Source organism: Dreissena polymorpha, chromosome 12, assembly GCF_020536995.1.
Source record: "Dreissena polymorpha isolate Duluth1 chromosome 12, UMN_Dpol_1.0, whole genome shotgun sequence".
Taxonomy (NCBI): Eukaryota; Metazoa; Mollusca; class Bivalvia; order Myida; family Dreissenidae; genus Dreissena; species Dreissena polymorpha.
In genome coordinates, this window is record NC_068366.1 from 58129721 (window position 1) to 58153393 (window position 23673).

General features: G+C 34.8%; 1 protein-coding gene across 1 annotated transcript; it reads right to left on the minus strand.

The window, feature by feature from the left end:
• Positions 1-4193: 4193 nt before the first annotated feature.
• Positions 4194-20179, minus strand: LOC127853777 (uncharacterized). The gene is made up of 2 exons (XM_052388544.1): positions 19797-20179; positions 4194-8529 (listed from the first exon to the last, which is right to left on the minus strand). Exons 1-2 carry the CDS (start codon positions 19827-19829, stop codon positions 6199-6201), a joined length of 2364 nt encoding a protein of 787 aa, XP_052244504.1. The 5' UTR covers positions 19830-20179; the 3' UTR covers positions 4194-6198.
• Between the last annotated feature and the right edge of the window lie 3494 nt (positions 20180-23673).

Consider the following 23673-nt stretch of genomic DNA (forward strand, 5'->3'; position numbering starts at 1 on the left):
CTATTTTTTGTCAAATGCTGATAAAAATACCCATATAAAATGCAGAAAAGTTCTAAATGACTTAATGGTCATCAATGAATTCAGTGACATTTGAAGAATAAAACAACCAGACAAAACCCAATTCACATTTCATTCTAACTGTAAATTACAGGCTTTACTTTTTCTTGATATCTAATAACTAATGTTATCTAATACCAAAATGTAAAATTAAACCTGGATATAAAACGGATGACACTCATGCACAGTTAAAAAAAGATAATTTACTTTTATGAAAAGGAAGTGACCACTTAAAAATAAACAATTCCATTTTACTAGATGTCGAATATCAAAACAAAATCTAACAAAGTATAATCAATATAACACATTTAAATAAAAATTGTTATACAAACACAATGTGGGAACTAATTTAAATTTCGATTCGTAATTAAACAATAAAATGCTGTTAAATAAAGCATAAACAATCGAAAAAGGAAGAATACGTCTTAATTGCTGATATTAAAACTCTATAGCAAAATGTGATAAAATGCAATTCTACTTACTGAACAGAGAATATTACAAAAAAAAAATAAAAAAAATAAGTAAACAACAAAAACTAGAAAAAAATTATGACAAAAAGATGCATGGATATATTTTAAGATCGAAAGATATTCAAGTCGAAGGAAATGAAAAGAATTCAGCATGCTTTGCAAACCTGGAAAAAAGATAAGCGAAAAATAAAACTATTCATAAACTGATTGTAGATAACACAGTATTAAAAGATAAAAACATAACATTAGAAGCAGAAAAAACTATTATGAATCCCTTGATAAACAAAGCAAAACCACAATGAAGAAAATGCTTCGGATTGCTTCGCAGTACATTTTAATAAACTAAGTGAAGCAAACAAATCAAAATGTGAAGGAACCTTACGGGTTATGAAGTTGATGTATATTATTAGGAATGGTGAATAATAAAAACCCTGGCTTTGACGGACTTACTGTTGAATTTTATAAACATTTTGGCCCACATTAAACGAATACTATTCCAGATCAAAAAATATCCTTTTGACAAGGGCGAACGAACTGCTCTACAAAAAAACAGGTCCAAAGCCTGATACAAACTTGGATTACATTTTAAATTGGCGACCAAACAGTTTATTAAATATCCATTGCAAAATTGCAACTAAGTGTTTAGCTTACTGTTTGAAACAAGTCTTGAATCAAAAACTAAGTTATGCCCAAATTGGTTTTATGAAAGACCGATATATAGGTGAACATATAAGATTAATATTTAATGTAATTAAATATCTGGAAATTAACATTAAACTTGGGCTGTTATTCTTTGCAGACCTAGTAAAATTCAGCCTTATGAAAATAGAGGCCAAAACCGACATTACTTGTTGTTTTTTTAACGAAATTAAAGCGGACCTGGTTAAACGATTCCTATATAAAACAATCATGGCAAGTGCAAACTCCTGCTACAGGAAAATCTTTTTTTATTCAATAAAAGACATACAATGTATACATGTATATGATAATAAAACAAGGTGATACCATGTAGCAGCAATAACGTTCAAACATGTTATACAAGATATGCTAATATATACTTAATTTGTTCTTGTAGTTTCCTTTTGATTAAAAAAAAGGTAAATATGTATTATTTTCTTTTTGGTTGTTTGTAAAATAAACAGAAGAGCTATGAACATGGATGAGTTGCATAAAGTGGGTAGAAAGCATACTGGACTTGTTAATGAAAGTTTAATGTTTTTCAATTTTTGTTCAAATATATGAAGTGTATCATTGTTTAGGGCAATTTCTTTTTTCAATTTGATTCTTCAGTTTTAAATAATTGATAATACAGTTCATTGTAGGTCTTTGTTTTCTGTATTTCATGCTGAATATAAAATATTTCATTAATATAAGTATGTAATTAACAGCGTTATTAACCTCTTGTATTTTTAAGGTATTTACCCATAAACTGATGTCTAAGAGAGATAGTTTAACATTAAATTGTTGTTTCTCTAGAAAGGTTGTCAATTGATTCCATAGAGATTGAATATGTTTACACTTCCAGAAGAGGTGTTCTATTGTTTCAATATGTTCACTACACATATCAGATAGATTTGTGTTGGATAGGTTGCACTTAAAAAGGTGTTTATTTGTAACTATGATTCTCTGGATGTATTTATATTGAAAATTTCTCAGTGTGCTATCAGTAGTTGATTTATATGGCATGACAAATATTTTTTTCCAATTAAATTCTTTTTCTCCAATAAGGTTTTCCATTAAGTTAGAGCTTAAGAGATTTCGGCAGGGTTTTTAATTTGAAGTAAGTAAAATATTTTGTTCGTTTTGTTTTGTTTTGCCATTATGTTTTCTACGAATGTTTTTTGAGAACATGGTGTGTTATTTGTATTGGCTACAGCTTTAATATGTATTGGTATACTTTTGATCAATGTGTAGTACATCAGGAAATTACTTGTAGGTATTCCGAATATGTCGCATAAGTTATCAAAAGAATAAAAGTCGTTTATTCTGTAGTCGTATAATTGATCTACACATCTAATGTTTCGTTGAAACCAATGTTTATAGAAAACGTTTTATTGTTAGTAGTTATGTCTTTATTGTTCCACAGAATGATTTTACTATTTATTTTGATTTCTAAATTATTAGTAACTTTACACCATGCCGATATAACTTTCGATAGAAATGTTTTTTGGGTTGAAATTTCATCTATGATATTATTGTCGATGTCGATATTACATTCAAAAAGTAAGGAGTCATCATATGTTTTAGGAATTTTCTGGTAGAATAATTTCCATTTACTCGTTTTGGTATTATCTATATATCTTTTAACCCAACTGCATTTGATTGCATTCCGGAATGAATCTATATCTGTAAGTCTGATACCTCCATATTCTACTGATTGAATTAATTGAGTTCGCTTAATTTTATCAGGTTTACCGTCCCATATGACATTAAATATTTCTGATTTTATATTTTCAATTATATCATTTGGTGGGTTTGGAAGAACTGTTAGTGTATAAATTAATTTCGGGAGTGCAAACATTTTCAACACGGTGTTTTTTTCCGATTAGTGTAAGTTTACGATGCTGCTATGATTTTAAACAATTTTAAATTTTTTGTAATTTAGGCAATATGTTTTTTAGAATTGTTTCATTCTCACTGTTTGTAAAGGTTATTCCTAACGTTGTTGCCCCATCTGATGTCCAGTTGAATTTCATTTCTTTTTTAAGATGAATATTACTTTGCTACGGGAAAAACTTACAAAATGTGGAACCACTCTTATATTTGAATGTTTCGTAGATACAACTTTATTAAAAAACGTAAGGAAAGAAAATTAATTCTTGAAAGATCTGCCTACAGCATAGCAAAACATCAAAAATCAATATAATAGTTTACAAAGAAGTAATCTTATATGTCATCATGTTATATGGAACAACAAAGATATAAAAATATATAACAAATCCATCTTTCTAGTGAATAGGTATAACAAAGGTATAAAATCAATGGGACATGAGTACAATTAAAAAAGAAATGCATATTATACGTTTAGTGAAATGCAATTCTTATATAACATACAACCACATATTTTTAATTATTTTTCACTTTTATCCGCGACTCCAAACGAATATAAAACAATATTGCATATGCATTTATACATTATAAGTGCCAGAAAAACACCTTTTGTGATGTTATAGAGAATATAAAACAAATAAACAACTTTATAGATTAACTTTATACACTTTATAGTATACTACACGAATCACAAAATATTAATGACAACAGTACTGGAATTAAATGGTAAAAAATTGAATCTAAACGAAAATACCGATTGGAGAATAATATATACAATTCTATTTAAGTCAACAATTGATACATATCTGCGTAATGTTCAATATAAGTACTTATCTCGAATAGCACCTACAAATGAATTTTAAACAAAATGCGAACTGAAAGTGTGTAGTTTGTGCGAGTTTTGTCAAATAAATATTGAAACAATTTACCACTTGTTTTGGGAATGCGCTTACATTCAAGAATTATGGACGAACCTGCACAACTAACTTAAAGAAGTAAATATTGAAATAACATCTAACAAAGAAATCGCCTTCTTTGGCATTATCGACAAAAAGTATTAAGCGATGTTTTAAATTTTATATTAATTTTCCTATGAACATTCATATTTTACATGAAATGCATCCCATACGTCATCTTTTTTCTTAATTATCTTTAGATAAAAATACAGACGGAAGCAGATATTTCCCTTATTAAAAGCAAACACAATAAACGTTATCAAAATTGATCCACATCATCAGATATTTTTCAACCAATATTATTTAGATAACCTCTTTAAATACATATGTGCAATTGCTCTCAATACTAGTATTTTTATGTTTTAAACGTCAACAAAAGGTATGACCCAATAAAGAATTACGAGCTATGAAACTATTATGTTACTTTTTTTATAGACCGTCTAAACTCATAGTGTATTGTGTACATTGGCGCAAGTGCTAGCATGCATGTGAGAGGTGTCTGTGTGTGGGGGGGGATGTATTAAGTAACTCTGACAATATATCATACATGTGTATCAACTTATATGATTGATTGCACCGTATAACATTACTTAAAACTAATGTTCAACAAATCACAATAATTCTTAATTATTGTGATTTCTATGATATATTACCCATGCGGTTATTATGCGAATATTACTGGTACCAATGTAAATGTCAAACATTAAACATTAATAAGGAAAACAGTAAAAAAAAAAACAAAAAAAAAACACAACATTTAATTAGAACAGTTTTAGTATATGTGTCATCCTAGCCAAATCAAATTTATGTTAAAAAACATATACAATGTTACAATTGAGTTTTAAAATCTATACTTGTTATAGAACCTGCAGAATAATAGTTTTGAGTAATATGTGTACTGCTTTATCAGTTTTGTTTTTCTGAACGAAGCATCTACCCACAAAGATAAAAACAAGGGCTGTTTGTAAAACATGCATGCCCCCCATATGGGCTGTCCGTTGTAGTGGCAGCCATTGTGTGAATACGTTTTTTGTCACTGTGACCTTGACCTTTGACCTAGTGACCTGAAAATCAATAGGGGTCATCTGCGAGTCACGATCAATGAACCTATGAAGTGTCATGATCCTAGGCAAAAGCGTTCTTGAATTATCATCCGAAAATCATTTTACTATTTCGGGTCACCGTGACCTTGACCTTTGACCTTGTGACCTCAAAATCAATAGGGGTCATCTGCGAGTCATGATCAATCTACCCATGAAGTTTCATGATCCTAGGCGTATGCATTCTTGAGTTATCATCCGGAAACCATTTTACTATTTCGGGTAACCGTGACCTTGACCTTTGACCTAGTGACCTCAAAATCAATAGGGGTTATCTGCGAGTCATGATCAATCTACCCATGAAGTTTCATGATCCTAGGCGTATGCGTTCTTGAGTTATCATTCAAAAACCATTTTACTATTTCGGGTCACCGTGACCTTGACCTTTGACCTAGTGACCTGAAAATCAATAGGGGTCATCTGCGAGTTATGATCAATGTACGTATAAAGTTTCATGATCCTAGGCCCAAGCGTTCTTGAGTTATCGTCTGACAACCACCTGGTGGACGGACCGACAGACCGACCGACAGACCGACCGACATGAGCAAAGCAATATACCCCCTCTTCTTCGAAGGGGGGCATAAAAATTGAACAAGTATGGGCCAAACTAATCTGAATGCGTCCATACATTTATATCTACATTTGTGGACACATTTTGGTTACATATCATCTACTGTAAAAACACTTTGTTTGTAAAAAGGTTATGATTAAATATAAAAAAATACAACAATACGGCAATGATGAATACCAACTAATATTGTATTTATCTTTATCAATGTGAATGATTAATAGTTATAAAACACCCAATTGATATTTCAACGTATTATCTGCAAGATTGTACGATTGTAAAGCAGCATCCCGTTACAAATGTTGATTGAAATTTAGAACGAATATGTACAAATAATGTTAGCACACACGATATATTCAGGGCTTTCTAATACCAGTTAGTCATATAAGTGTGCTTGAAGTTTGATTGTTCCTATTTGTAATAAATCCAAATATATTAAATTGTTCACAAATAAAAGTAAAAGTTATATAAATTTGACATTATGTTTCAAGTAAGTCCTATTCAACGTTTCCATCAGTTCGTGAGCCGAGTGTCATTGCATATAAATAACAACCGGTCGCAACTACATAACTTAATCTGGTGATTTTTTCCGAAATTCTCCAAATGTGCCAGTAGGCAGGATTGTTGTTTGGTTTGCTATCTCGGGAAAGCGCGTATTTAATGACTGCTTTGCTTAGATCCCCTTCCATCTCATAGCAGTGGCCGAGCAGATTCAATGCAGTCGCCATATGGGATATCTCGTAGTTACGACCATGATCATAATGGAGATCCAAGATGCGATCATCAATATGCGTTGAAATGTAGTCTTCGAACTTTGTCAAGACAGCGATCTGTTTTTCACGAATGCCAAGACCTCCGTACGTAAGGTATTGCAGATAATACATAAACACACGAGAATCCACTCTAGCCTCACCATGCAATTCTGTATTTATAATTGGTTTGTCTCGGTTATCCGGTGCAAAGTCTGTTTTGGTCATTTCATACAAAAGCACAGGGGGAACGCACGGTGCCTCGTTAGAAAGAAAAATGATGCATAATGCAATTTTGCTTTCAATGTTAGGATTTGGTTTATTTTCAAACATTTCTCGGTGGTTTATGTACCGATTGTAATAACTGAAACATCGACATAAGGTCTTCATAGTGCACCGGTCAAATTGACGTTCTGCATATTCAAGAATAAATTTTGCCGACTGCAAATTTCCAGAGCAGTACATGACAGATGCTAATTTCAGTCGACTTGAGAATCCATTCGTCTCAAGGGCCTTTTCGAAGGTTTCAATGGCATTTTTGTTAATTGAACAAACCTTCATTTCCAAAGCAAGATTGCCAAAGCTAAGCATTTCTGGTAAATTATTGATTTTATTCGCGACATCACCGACTTGTACCGATTTCTTGAAACTGTCCATGACATCTTGGTTAATCGAGACGCCGCTTAGAATTAGTGGAGCCGCTTGAATAGAGCCTCGAAAAGACAAAAAAGTTGTCAATATTTCCTTAGCTGCTTGTATTTCAAATGCATTCGCGTTGTGACAATTTATTATTTCTTTACATTTGTCAATCAGTGTGGTCAGCTGATCCCCAACAACATCGATTGATTTACTGATGAAGCAATGGAAATCAAGCATAATAATATGGAACCAATGTATCCTTTCAAATGCGAGTTTACTTCGAATACATACATGAGAAATGAAACGTTCGTCAGTGGACAATCGTGTTGCGTTACCAAGGTAACTCACAAACCCCTGCAGGTTGTTATCTATGAGTACCGTCACCTTGTTACGTACTATGCGACGTTGTGCACTATTTAGTTTACCGTCAAACAGATTAACACGGTCAATGATATAATGAGGACATACGCCATCGCTAAGAAATTTTTGGAGTGTTTGAAGACATAGTTTCAATAACATTGCTAAGTAACCTTCTTGCGATTGGGGATCTTGCGTTCTTTCTAGTGTATAAAACAACACTGTTTTGCAGTGAAAACTCGTAAGTTCGCCTTCTTTCATTTTTTTTGTAATAGCGCGCTTGAGTAGTTTCAGCAACACATAGCATTTCAGCTGGGTTAGATTTAAACTGAACATGAGTTTCCTTTCAATAAGGTTCGGCGATAATCTCCACTCTGTGTGTCTTTTTTGCGAGGATGACTCTCCTACCGGTACAAGGAACCACACGCATTGTTTCGCTTCCTCAAACAATTTTTGAGGTGGCCAATTTCCCTGTCGGGGCCTGTCTAGCCACGTCTGCAATTCAGGAATGTCACCTGATACGCACAATGCGTGCACAATGTCTATATCGTCGCTAAAACTAGCAGAAGGTCCAGCCTTATAGGGAGATTGATCGTCGCTCATAAAAGGTTTAAAAAAAAATTCGGTATGTTTCCGATAAAACTCAGAGCTAAATACTACGCAATCTATTCCATGACTTACTAGCATGCCATTACACAAAGTTATTTTTGCTTTCACTGGTTCGGGCTTATCGCTTCTGTAAACCTGCATATCAAAATGTTGTGGATAATCCTTGATATCAAGCATCATGCAATTCAGCATTCCTTTTTTCCATGTTTTCGAATTCCCTCGCATGATATTAATACATGGTATACGCCGTAACATGTCTACGTCAGACCGTAGCCCTAGCGTTGTCGCGCCCTCTGACTGGCTGCCAAAACAGTAATGCTCGATTGATATATTGCTTTCTTTACTTAACATTGTTAAACCGGTCTCCATCATAAGGAATGCAATGCGCCTTGCCGTCACGATTTCCTCTGTAATTCCTTCATCCTCAAGCAATATGGAGAGTTGTTCAGATAATTCTGTGTCAACGTTGTCCATCTTAAACGAGATATGACATTTGTTAGTGAATTTGGTTACAATAGTTTTATTTCATATTACATTTTGGTATCAAAACATAGCGTATGCGCATTGTGAATAAGTGTTCTGAATATATCAAAAACAACTGTAGGTTAGGTATACTCATAAGTATGCCTCCAAACATTCTATTTTTACAATATGTTTTAAAATTAGATTTGTATACATGTACACGCTTATCTCACACACGATCCCATGCTAAAACGCCGTAAATGAAGAATAAAAGACGAACTAACAATAATATCAATTCTAAATGCACAACACATCGTTTCATGTCCACTTTACGGCTAAACATGAAAACAACACAAATGAGCTTCACACAGTACCATGTAGGTAGGTATACTTGACATGAACGGTGTTTGCTTTTGGAGTTTTTTCTTTTGATTGCTACAAATGGGCTCAGCTCCGCTTGTATTAAACCAGCAGACGCTCTTTGTTTCAGAGTTTGGGAAAATATGCAAAATATAAATAAACCCCCACTATCTGGTTATTAATGATATGTGGTATATAAATGAAAACATTGGATAAATGGTATCTTGGTTGTTTGATTTGTTTCCAATTTAAAGTGTTTTGCAGAAATGAGAAAGTAAGAAAGATGATTTGCATACAGGGCTCATATGTATAGTAAGGTTCCTATTATCATGCATAATACCCCGATACGATTTCAATTGTTCTAATTGCAATAGAGTGTGTTCTTGTTGAACATAATTTTCTTTTAAATAGTTAATTTAAGCCGATTCCGTTAAACACATATTAATATTTTATTAGAAAATTGCTTAATGCTTCATGAAAATCGCTTAAAGGTTAAATCCTTCAAATTGTTTACAGCAATAAGCCAAATCGAAATTGCGAACGAAACAAACGTTAACATATTAGTTCTGCATGAAACTGGGTTAGTTTCAATCGATGTTTTCGATGAGAAATACAAATTCGTGATTTTATTTGAGTTTTAAGTGTGTAAGGTATCGTGAATCGTTTTAAGTGGATTTTTAGGAGACTCGCGATCAAGTATGGCGAGTTAATTGTTTGGTCATTATAATAAAGGATCCAAAGTATAAGATCTTTGGTCACTCTGAAACAGAAGAATTGATGAAAACCTTGTCCGGAAAATACCAACATAAACATCTGCCAAGAATTTTCCAGATATTTCTTCAAAAGTGAAGACATGAACATGAATAGTTGATTCTTTTAGTTATTAGCTGTCTTAGTTAATGCTGAGTGCGAGCTGCAAATCATAGTTATGGCATTGCATCATATTCCATTAACAACGATATCAAAACCCAATTCTATATATAAATTATAAAACTATTTCCATTGTGTATCAGTCTACCAATAACCATTTATTGTAATAGCCTTACATACAGATGATAAGGTGTTGATGTTTGGAAATAATTGGATCCGGCAAATGTTGAAAATTGGACGATTATATTCTTAATGTTATAAATCATAGTTTTGTTCTATGAATATAGAGTATTATGTTGGGCGTACATTAAATTATGGAATTCGTTGTTCTTCTGGTTTAAAATATGAAAATATACCACATGTGGACAGGTTATTAAAATAAAAATTAAGTTCTAAACTGTACACAAGACTATGCATCAATTGAAACCGAAGAATCATAAATTAGTGTATGTAACTGCATTGTGATTCAAAAGTTAAACAACATATAGATGACGATAATGTAAATATTTAAGGCTTGCTCTTGGAAAAAGAGGCTTCACGCATGTGCGTAAATTGTTGTACCAGATAATACTGTCCGCACAAATCAGTTAGACACTTCTCTCTTTTATTGTCTTTTTTGTCGTTTAAAATAGTCTCTTTTTATGAAAATCCCGTTTAGGCGGAAAGTTTTTACCCTGGTTAGCCTGTGTGCACCTCACAGACTTATCTTGGTAAACACTATGTACATGCATTAAACCCCTTTTACTCAAGCATTTATCAAGTATTTATAAAATGATTGATTAAGTCTTCTCACATAAAATCTATTAAAGAAACATCAGTGGAGTGTGTTTATTTGATATCGTGCGCAGGAAAATCAAAAGTAATCAGTGTTCGACACTAACTATTCTGAGTAAGGAGTTCTTTGGACTCCCTTCTTCTGAAATTTAGGAGTCTAATCATACTTAATGTAGTCCAAAAATTATGACACTTTTTATATACCGTATTTTTGGGGGGTAATTAACCATGTTAACCCAACATTAATAAATCGTTTTTCATGTTTGATTTCAGATCGGAGTTCTAAGTGACTGCTGTTCACCATTTATTTGTTGTCATTTTTTTATTTTAGATTGCAAAATTATTTAACAAATGACACATTTAAGTTTATTATTGTAAGTGAAAAAACATTATTTTGTATAATGCATTTATAGATATGCCTGCTTGTTGATCATCGGGATTGGTCGTTACCACATGATATAAGCGTGTGGCTATGATATTTCTTAGTAAAAACATCATTTTGAATGAAAATTAAACGAATTATAACAAAAATCTACTTCTCTGAAGAAAAAAAAGATTTCAATATCAAATATATATATATATATATATATATATATATATATATATATATATATATATATATATATATATATATATATATAATAAAAGTAAAAACACGTGTCTGGGATTGTAAATATATATTGATTTAGCCAACGCGTTTCGTTTCAATATATATTTAAAATCCCAGACACGTGTTTTTACTTTTATTATATAATATTCACAATCTGGATTATTACATTTTATTTATATAACTATATATATATATCAAGGTATTCAACCCAATATCACCCGAAAACAAGGTGCATCGCTTTGAACAGCCATTACTTCATCAATTGTGCAGCAATTTCCATGAACTTGGTCTTAATCAACGCAGAAATGAATTTCCTTTCTAGCAATGTATATCTCTTGTGATATTTTTACAAATCCTGGGTCAAATAAAAAAACAACAACACGATACACAACTCGCGTGACCTTATCATCAACGATCAGACCGAATAGAGTTTTTTTTTAGAATTCAAATATGATTTAGAAAGAGTTTAACATACTTCCGTGTTGTGAGTTTTGACCCCAGATACAGTATTTGAGATAACTTATTAGAAGAAAAGAGGAAAACTATTTTAAGTTACACACCAAATAACAAAATACTGACCCTTGCGGTTTCAAAGAAGATTTTTGAAGTTATCGATATTAACTACACAAGTCCTTATCAATAATTTCAGTCCCGGGCTGTGGCAAGCTTTTACCCAAGGGGGCATGATTTAACAAATGTAACATAGGACTACTATACAACTAAACGTGCGAAATAATAAGCCTCTTGGCACTGCTGTTTCAGAAAAAAAAGACTTTCAAAGTTTTCACTAAATATATATAATTAAACAAGTAGCGCATAGGGCGGGGTCAATTATAACCCAAGAGGGATGATTTTAACATAGTTGTTACAGGACCACAATACGATGTGAAACATAAACTAATTTCCTGCCCTAACGTTTTGAGAGAAATCTTTTTAAATATATGTCTTCAAACATTTCTCCATCATTGGGCGTGGCCAGTTTTTACCCAAGGGACGATATTTAGACAAAAATGGTAGAGGACCAGAATAAAATGATACATGCCAAAAACGAAACCTCTTGGCCTTGCGGTTTTAGAGAAGACAAGTTAAAAATGTTTGCTCCAAACATATTAAGCAAGAAACCCTCAGAAAGGGGCCACTTTATTATTATTATTGGATTATTTTCAAACTTTTTAAAACTTCGGACGAGCCGAGCGATCAACAAGAATGACTTCTATATAATCCCTTCCTAAACTACTTTCACCTTAAGCCGTCTTTTGGAACGGACTGAAGCAATTTCGAATTCAGTTCAAATATTATGAGCACAATTGTTGCGATAGTTTCATTAGGATTTGGCAAAACATTTTATTTTTAGATTGTTCAGAAAGTTTCATAACACCCACATAAGGAAAATGTCTTAGATAACTTGCACTCATATTTTTCAGTAGACCAGAACCGTTTTCAAACTCAGCTGATATACCATTAGAAAAAGCGGACTTGGGGATTTGGTTAACATGTACCTTTTTTATTTAATTTTGACAAAGCAACCAAGTTTTTGAACGCTGTTTTGTAATTTAACCAATTGTTATTTAGACCGATTTCTTAAAATGTTTCGTGAATATTGGAAATAAATACATTCTCTAGAGTGTTAACAATGTACATTTTGACAACGGACAATGCAGGAACGATGATTAACAATCGGCAAAATGTAATCACAAAAGCTCACTGTAAGCAAGTTGTGCTAATTTGATCTAATATGGACTCTTGCTAGGTACATGTGTTTAAGCTATGACAGAGCACTGTGAACGAGTGTGTTAAAACAGACTGGGGTTCTTTGCGTTCCAAGTCGTTTGATTAAAACTCGTATATGGATTTTTTTTTGCTTACATACACAATAAAATTGACAAAGTATTTTCATCATTGTAATACAATTATAATTATACGAAACGCATCTTCTGACAACAAACTTGTTTACCAGACAGGGATTTTCATAGGATAATAGACAAATACTTATTCAAGTGCATTGTCCAAATGATGGTATTGTTCTTGTTTTCAATATGCTTCCGATATCACTTAGTTTTGATTGAACACTTCTCACTAACAATAGACCAGATGTCTATTATCTTCCTTGTTGAGAAAAACTATAACATCGCTCAAACAGTGGTTGAAGTGTGAGGTCATGACTTGGTATTTAAATTTTCCTTCTGCTGTTTGTAGAGGGTGAATATTAAATTATTACAATTTAAATGTGACAATAAAAAATGAAACTGAACGTTTTTATAGACAGCGATCAACAATTACTATTTATTTATTATTTACTGAGTAAACTTTTCTTTGTGCAGACATTCTGATTTTGCGAAACGAATAAATAAACGAAGGGATTTTTTTATAATTCACAGATGATTTTGGAGGAGTCCGATGGACTTCCTTGATACAAAAACAAGTAGTCCGAGTCGCATTTCCACGAGCATCGGTCTAATTAATCTCCACACTTAACTTAACGGCACTGTAGATGAGTATCAATTTAATTGCAGTTCACGATGGTTAATGCATACTTATAATTCTTTTACATTACTATAAATATTCTAGCTGAAAAAAAATGAAAAAAAAACCCATTGAATTGCTAAAATACATGTTTATTTACAAAGAACTGCCCCCTTTATTTGTGATACACTGTAAATATGCCACCGTGTAATATTGCTGACAAAAGAACCGGATAAATCAATAGTGGTTCAAAGAACAGTTGTTTCTTTATTTAGGAGACAAATAATAATTATCTTGATGTTCTTATTTTTTACACTTTAATGCAAGAAATAAAGATTACGTCGTTAAATAAAGAATGCGTCACTGAAGGTTCAAACGTGAAACACCCATTTATCAACTTAAAGGTTGCGAACATTCTTAAACAAGAAGACTTCAAAGATCTGCTAACAGTAATTTTATTTACTGCTTCCCGTAAAAAAAATACGACCGAAACAGCTACAAATATATAATTCTTTACTACTTCTCGTCCTAGAACAAAACCTTTATAGTCGCAAATAAGATTTGGATATCTAGCACGAATCCCTATCACACGACAGGCACGTATAGTTGTTCGGTAATCTCATTGAAGGCGCCAGTGTTCCCAATTGAATTATTTTGATAAGTAGCATGTCGCATCATTACATGTGTGCCCCCATATCTACAGACGGAATAAACACACATTGTTCTGAAACGTTTGATGGATATGGAGGGTGTGAGGATCAGTCACCACTTATCCCATTTCCTGTAAAATATGGCCACATAAAAAACTTAAAACCACTTGATAAATCTAGATATATATATGTTATTGTTCATTTTTTAGGCCGCATGGACATAATCGCCACTAGTTTGATAGTAATAAGATAGTGAATAAGTTAACTTAAATAAACTTTAGATTTTTAATTGAGGCGATTGCATGGGTAGTTTTTGGATTGTTTTATTTTAAAATTTCATGTATAAAAATATTTGATATCCAATTTTATAAAATGCATTATTAATGCTGTTTGTTGAAGCAAAGTGACAAGATCAAGCGAACCTATTTTCATGAGTTTCTTTTAAGCTTTATTATGGTTTGTTGTAGTTTTTTTTGCTGTATATTCTAACAGCCTGTGTATTTTTCTTTGGGGAAAATAGCTCGATACTAGTACTGCAGCTACTACTACTACTGCTACAACATCTAATACTGCTACTGCTGCTGCTACTGCCTCTACTGCTGCTACTGATACTGCTTGTACTGCAGCTACTACTACTACTACAATAACAACTGCTACTGCTACTGCTGCTGCCGCTACTGCTGCTACTGATGCTGCTGCTACTGGTGCTGCTGCTACTGGTGCTTCTACTGCAGCTACTACTATTACTGCAACAACTACTAATACTGCTACTGCTGCTGCTACTGCCGCTACTACTGATACTGCTACTGCTGCTGCTGCTACTGCTTCTACTGCAGCTACTACTACTACTTAAACAACTAATACTACTGCTACTGTTGGTGGTGCTGCAACTGCTACTACACTGCTACTGCTACTATTACTACTCCTGATTCTGCTACTACTACAACTACTACTACCACTACCACCAGTCCCACTACCACTTCCACAACTACCAGTATCACTAACACTACCGCTACTACTACTACTACTACTTCTGCTACTACTACGACGACTACTACTACTACTACTACTACTACTACTACTACTACTACTACTACTACTGCTGCTGCTGCCGCTATTGCTGCTACTGATGCTGCTGCTACTGCTGCTTTTGCTTGTACTGCTGCTTCTACTACTACTACTACTACAACTACTAATACTGCTACTGCTGCTGTTACCGCCGCTACTGCTGCTACTGATACTGCTTGTACTGCAGCAATAACTACTACTACTACAATAACAACTGCTACTGCTACTGCTGCTGCCGCTACTGCTGCTACCGATGCTGCTGCTACTGATACTGCTGCTACTGCTGCTTCTGCTTCTACTGCAGCTACTACTAATACTGCAACAAGTACTAGTACTGCTATTGCTGATGCTACTGCCGCTACTGCTGATACTGCTGATACTGCTGCTGCTGCTACAGCTTCTACTGCAGCTACTACTATTACTACAACAACTAATACTACTGCTACTGTTGTTGGTGCTGCAACTGCTACTACACTGCTACTGCTACTATTGCTACTCATGATTCAGCTACTACTACAACTACTACTTCCACTACCCCCAGTCCCACTACCACTACCACTACTACCAGTATCACTACTAGTAATACTACTAGTACTACTACTACTACTACTACTAGTACTACTACTACTACTACTACTACTTCTACTTCTACTTATAATAATACTGCTACTGCTGCCGCTGCTGCTACTGCCGCTACTGCTGCTACTGCTGCTGCTGCTTCTACTTCTACTACTTCTTCTACTACTACTACTACTACTACTACTACCACTACTACTACTACTACTACTGCTACTACTACTACTACTGCTACTACTACTACTGCTACTACTACTACTACTACTACTACTGCTTCTACTTCTGCTACTACTGCTACTACTGCTACTCCTGCTACTGCTGCTACTGCTGCTGCTGCTACTGCTGCTGCTGCTACAACTACTACTACTACTACTACTACTACTACTACTACTACTACTTCTACTACTACTACTACTACTACTACTACTACTACCACTAATAATAATAATAATAATAATAATAATAATAATAATAATAATAATACTGCCACTGCTGCTGCTGCTGCTACTGCCGCTACTGCTACTACTGCTGCTGCTACTACTGCTGATGCTGCTGCTACTGCTGCAATAGGTGTTTCTGCTGCTGCTGCTACTCCTTCTACTGCTACTACTGATGTTACTCCTGCTACTGCTGCTACTGCTGCTACTGCTACTTCTGCTGCTAATGCTTCTTCTGCAGCTACTACTACTACTAGAACAACTACTACTACTGCTACTGCTGCTGCCGCTACTGCTGCCACTTTCTGCTGCTACTGATGCTGCTGCTACTGCTGCTTCTGCTTCTACTTCAGCAACTACTACTACTACTACAACTACTAATACTGCTACTGCTGCTGCTTCTGCCGCAACTGCTGCTACTGCTACTGCTTGTACTGAAGCTACTTCTACTACTACTACAACAACTACTACTACTGCTACTGCTACTGCCGTTACTGCTGCTACTGATGCTGCTGCTACTGATGCTGCTGCTACTGATGCTGCTGCTACTGCTGCTTCTACTGCAGCTACTACTACTACTACTACAACTACTAATACTGCTACTGCTGCTGCTACTGCCGCTACTGCTGATACTGCTACTGCTTCTACTGCAGCTACTACTACTACTACAACAACTACTAAAACCGCTACTGCTGGTGGTGCTGGTACTGCTACTACACTTCTACTGCTACTATTACTACTCCTGATTCTGCTACTACTACAACTACTTATACCACTACCACCAGTCCCAGTACCACAACCACTACTACTGCTACTTCTACTACTACTACTACTACTACTTCTACTACTACTACTACTATTACTACTACTACTACTTCTACTACAACTACTACTACTACTAATACTACTACTGCTGCTACTGCTACTGCTGCTGCTGCTACTGCTGCAACAGCTGCTACTGCTGCTGCTGATACTGCTACTGCTGCTGTTACTCCTGCTGCCGCTACTGCTGCTACTGCTTCTACTGCAGCTACTATTACTATTACAACAACTACAGCTACTGCTACTGTTGGTGGTGCTGCAACTACTACTACACTGATACTATTACTTCTCCTGATCCTGCTACTACTACAACTACTACTACCACTACCACCAGTCCCACTACCACTACCACTACTACCAGTCCCACTGCCACTACCACTATCACTACTACTACTACTACTGCTACTCCTGCTACTGCTGCTGCTGCTGCTACTGCTGCTGCTGCTACAACTACTACTACTACTACTACTACTACTACTACTACTACAACTACTACTACTACTTCTACTACTACTACTTCTACTTCTTCTACTGCTTCTACTACTACTGCTACTACTACTACTACTACTGCAGCTACTTCTGCTACTACTGCTACTGCTGCTACTCCTTCTACTGCTGCTACTGCTGTTACTCCTGCTACTGCTGCTATTGCTACTTCTGTTGCTACTGCTGTTGCTGCTTATGCTGCTGCTACTGCTGCTGCTGCTACTGATGCTGCTGCTACTGCTTCTACTGCAGCTACTACTACTACTACTACAACTACTTATACTGTTACGACTGCTACTGCTGCTACTGCAGCTGCTTTTACTGCTGCTACTGCTGCTGCTGCTACTTCTGCTGCTGCTGCTACTGCTGCTGCTACTGTTGCTGCTGCTGTTATTGCTGCTACTAGATGCCGCTATTTTTACTTAAGCTGAAAAAGTTACTATAACACCTTTCTTGCAGATGAAAAAATTACTCCCACGCCGGTCGACAAGCGACAATTTCGCGATATTGGCTCGATATATCGTATTTAGCGTCGCATGATTGTCGCGCGTCAAGAGAGCGTCGCGAGAATGTCGTGTGTCGACCTAGGGGTTTTTAGGTCGACAGGCGAGATTCTCGCGATGTATCATATTGACTGTCGACTTATTTGTCGTGCGTCGGGAGAATGTCGCGAGAATGTCGAGTGTCGCGCTCGAAGGTCGACACACGACATTCTCGCGACATTCTTTCGACGCTCAATACGACGCGCGACAATTCAGTCGACAGTCAAGATTTTCTGCGATTTTTTTTTCTAAAACCCAGCGCGATATGCGACACTCAAATATTGATTGTCGCATGATTGTCGCGCGTCGAGAGAGCGTCGCGAGAATGTCGTGTGTCGACCTAGGGGTTTTTAGGTCGACAACGACAATTGCACGATATTGGCTCGATATATCGTATTTAGCGTCGAGAGAATGTCGTGCGTCGAGAGAATGTCGTGTGATTTTTAGGTCGACAGGCGACATTCTCGCTATATATCATATTGACCGTCGACTGATTTGTCGTGCGTCGAGAGAATGTCGCGAGAATGTCGAGTGTCGCGCTCGAAGGTCGACACACGACATTCTCGCGACATTCTCTCGACGCTCAATACGACGCGCGACAATTCAGTCGACAGTCAAGATTTTCTGCGATTTTTTTTCTCTAAAACCCAGCGCGCTATGAGACACTCAAATATTGATTGTCGCATTATTGTCGCGCGTCGAGAGAATGTCGCGAGAATGTCAAGTGTCGACCTCGAAGGTCGACACGCGACTCTCAACTTGGCTATTTCCGGATTCCGTAATAAACTATTAATGTAGAAAGAATAAGATATAAGAACTTAAATTTGTGGGAATCGCCTTTGGTTTGACGAGTTGTGAAATATATTTTGAACGAGTTTAACATAGTTTGGGGTCAAGTTAAAACTTTGTATTGTGGCGAGTTGCCTGGCACCAGCTACATGCATGGAAATGCCATGCCTGACAAAAGTTGTTTTACTATTTTTATAAATCTGTTTGTAATAAAGCTCATTTATAAATATCTGTGCATTTTATGTATATAAATACATTATATTTAGAAATCTATATGTTTGGCTTTTTATAAATAAATTGCAAGTACCAGTCTAATGCATTTTAGTGATTTATAAACTTTGTCATAAAACACACTTTAATGAGCATGTCAATATATGTATAGCATGTTGATGTACCTGCCAACAAATCAAGCGGTCAATTATAAGACAAGTAAAAAAAGTTTTTTTTAGATGAAATCAGTTCTCCTTTGCTGATGATAAATCATATTTATTTGCGCGAGTACTAACGTTTATTCTTCGGTCAACTCGGCTTTTGCCGTTTCTCATACACTTTCTGGTCTCTGTCTCTAAATGGGAGATTGAGCATTAACGCTTTGTTTGCTGTATAACCACTAGAACAATAAAATTTATACTTTTAAGTCATCTCGGTGACTTTTCTTTGTCTCTAGTCTAGACTTCAAACGACAGAATGAGTATATACGCTTTGTTTGCTGTAAGACCATATATTTAAGTTGCGAACACAAATAATTGTATTGTTTATTATTAGTTGTAACCTACTTTTAAAGAACTGAGAATAATTTGAAATTAACAATATGGAAACATGATTTACTTACTTCTTTCGCTTTTGATGATCTATGTTCCGCCATTGTTCCCACTTCTTTGGCTAAGCTTAGCACGTGACGCGATTGCACAGATCGCTTTAATATTTAGACGAGCAGGTCAAGTGAAATATCAGTGCACGTTTATATTTAGACGTTAAAGTGGACCTCGCCGATGATTCGCATGGATGTACGAGACGGTTATAAAACATGTTTTAGTACACGATGTATAAGACTCCACTGCAATTTACTATTAAACAATTGTGTAACCCGGTACAATGAACGATATACATTTTCTACTGATACATTTTAGTACTTATATCTCACGCGAATGTTTAGATGCAGTTATGCATTTCGAAAATACATTTGTTCATAAACAAACACAAAGCCGTATGTAATGAAATATAATGAAGCATATGTCGCTCCGTGGAAACGAATCTTCGATCTTTCGCTGACCAATCAGACTGTAGCAGTCTCCCATGAATCTTCCATAAATTGACCAATCAGATCGCAGTTGGTTGCCAGATAACTCACCCCATTGCCAAATCGCCCCAATAATACGACAAGTCGCCCCAATTTTATTGGACAACTCGCCCCAACCGAAAGACAACTCGCCCAAAATGTATTAACAACTCGCTTTGATTTGTTTACATAAATAATACATTTTTATTGAAGATATGTTTATATAACAATATTTAGTAGAAAACGAAAGTCGATTTTACGGTGTTCCCGGTAATTTTACATCTTTGAACTTCAAAATAGACCCAAACGACCAATACGGAAAAAACAAACATTCAAAGTTCATATTTATAATTTATAACATTGCTTATAGCAAAGACAAATACTTGTTTGTGTAAACATACAAAGAATCCATGAATGCATTTTAATTATCATGACATTTGTTTTCAATACTTATTATTGAAAATATGGACAAAAACACAACTTTCAAAGTACATATTCACATTTTAAAACATGTTCAATTCATTTTATTGAAAATATGGGAAAAACACAAAAGGTCCAAACATTCAAAGCACATATTCACATTTTAAATCAAAGCGTTGAAGGCACTAAAGTTGCTCGCTGTTGTATAATCTTATACGCAACTCAGTTTTCAAAATTATATTATAGCTTTTTATATCGCAAGTTTGAAATGAAAATTTATAAAGAGTGTGTCTTTAAACACAGGTTGAGATGTGTTTTTTTTCAAATCATTAATAAAAAAGATATTGTAAGCTTCATTTTAGGAAAACATGGCTTATGCATCAATTGTCATCCCAGTACCAGAGACATTCTTTAAACGAAAAACACCATAAAATCATGTGTCGTCTTTGAATAGCTTGTGCGCATTGCACAGGCTAATCAGTGTGAACAGGCTAATCTTATTTGACATGCATTAAGCCCCGTTTTCCCTGAAAGCAGCCAATATGTACATATTCCAATGATAAACACTAGACTGGCCAATGTCGACTTACAAGCTGTTAAACTCTATTGATTAAATACACACACTGCTGTGAATCATCAAAATTGTGAGATGGCTGACCCAGGCCACACTCAAAGAATGTAAAAAACTCAACAACATGTATAGGTTTTGATTGCAGAGTAACTCGTGATTTATTGCAGTATAACCACATGATTAATCGCAAAACACTCTTTAATTCCATCATCTGTCTACAGAAAATAGGTCGCGGGTGGTGGTAGAATGATAATTCATTAAAGCAAAGTTCAAAATGATACTGTGCATTGAAGTGGGATTGTAAACTTTTTAAAATTCACTTACTTAATGCTACAATTTGAACAAACACGTTTGCTCAAGCCATTTTGATAAGGCAAAAGGGAAATTATTGCTTGTATCGAGGTATGAAAACCATGGAAATAACTGATAACAAGTTTATCTGCAGTAATATGCAAGTACTATACTATCATAGATTGTCTAGGAGAAAACATAACACATTGATGTATTCTATGTTAAAATATACATGTCCGTCAATTACAAATAGATGTGCAAAGTATCTTGTGGAGCTTGTTTAACATTGCATAATAAGAGTACGAATTGAACCTTCTAAAAACAAACCTCTTTAACCAATGATGGGTAATACTAAAACACTTTTCATAGTAAGTAGTCACAATCAAAGCATTGTTAAGTTGAGTGTGTCTTTCAGATTCAGTTTAAAAATCACATTATGAATAAACTAGCCAGCCTAAAATATTCCTTGTTACGGAGAACACTGATTGTTATTAATTAGTGGTTGAAGTGTGCATTCTCGACTCTGTATTGAACCACTAAAAAACAATGTACCATACATTCTTCTCCAGTCTGAATGTTTAAATATCAAAAGTGCTTTTTGGAAGAGGTTATCACAAAATTTCCAACTAAAAGTTTGTTTATAGATTTAATAATTTCAAGCATAAATGTTGTATAGGAAAAAATGGTCTTCAACTGAAATATGCAAACGAAATTAAATATTCCTAAACACAAAAAGACAACAATGTGGAAAATCAAAATTAGAAACCAAAAAGTTAATTAAGAAAAATAATTCATTCAAGTGATTATACAATACTCTTAATATTTATGTGTTGCTTTCAGCCCATATCATACAGAACTAGATATGTCACAGACACTGATCCCCCATGACACATGTATGGACACAGTCAAATTTAATCTAACAATCAGTCCCACAATATGCTTCTGGACACAAAAGTGTTTTGGATGGAAGAAAGGATAGACAACACAAAAAAATATCATAGCTTTAATTCAATATACCTAAACAGTATTGAAAAAAAGCTCAGCATTTTTTCTTTTAAAAAACAAAGGGTGATTTATCTGCATTAAAAGGTGGTGTTGAACGAAAGTTGGTGTACATCATTCGCTTATCTATATATACACTCACACCAAGTTTCATTGAAATGCACGAAAGCAGTTCCACAATATGCTTCTGGACACAAAAGTTTTCTAAACGGATGGACAACGCCAAAAGGACAGACAAATCGACTATTATGCTCTTCCTTTTTGGAGCACAACATCTTTAACCTGTAATGTTTTAAGTACAAAGATATATACATAATTCTGGAAAAAATGCTGGTCAGTTTAGGGGTTTAGCAAACGACCTTACATAAAGAACTTGTGTAACCTTGACCCTTGATGTGAATCGTATGACGTTACATGAAGAATATTGTGTGACGTTGACCTTAACCCTAGAGATGAACATTGACCTTAGCCCTAGACATGAATCTTACATATGACACACAGCAAGAAAGAAGATGGAGAAGAATTATGGAAGGTTATTACAGAATCAGCTGATGCATAGTAAAATAATGGCATAATAATAAATATTTCTACAAATGTGTGACCTATGATGTGTGACCTTGACTTTGGTCAAAAACACATATGTCTTGCACTGCCTGATAATAAAGAACAATTACATCAGGATATTTTGCGAATTTTAGTATTTTAACCATTACCAAATAAAGCATATTCAATCAAAATGTGTGATTTTGACCTTTGTGTGTGACTCTGACCAGTACCCTAGCAACCCGGATCTTATATTTGACACTCAGCTAAATAATGGCGAACAATTGTGGACAGTAATTACAGAATACCTTGATGCATAGTAAAGTAATGACTAAATAATGAATAGTTCGTCACATTTGTGACTTTTGACCTCACTGTGTGATATTGACCTTGAAGCACCTCCAGATGATTGAGAACAACTATGGCAATTTTCATGGCTCTGGCTCATGTGTTAATGGAGATAAAGCTCTAAGGTTATATTAAAAAAGCATTTTTTTTTTAATATATAAAGGGCCATAACTCCGTTATTAACAGATTGTGTACAATGCCATATGATGTGCATCATCCTCTTATCCATATATATACTTAAACCAAGTTTCAATG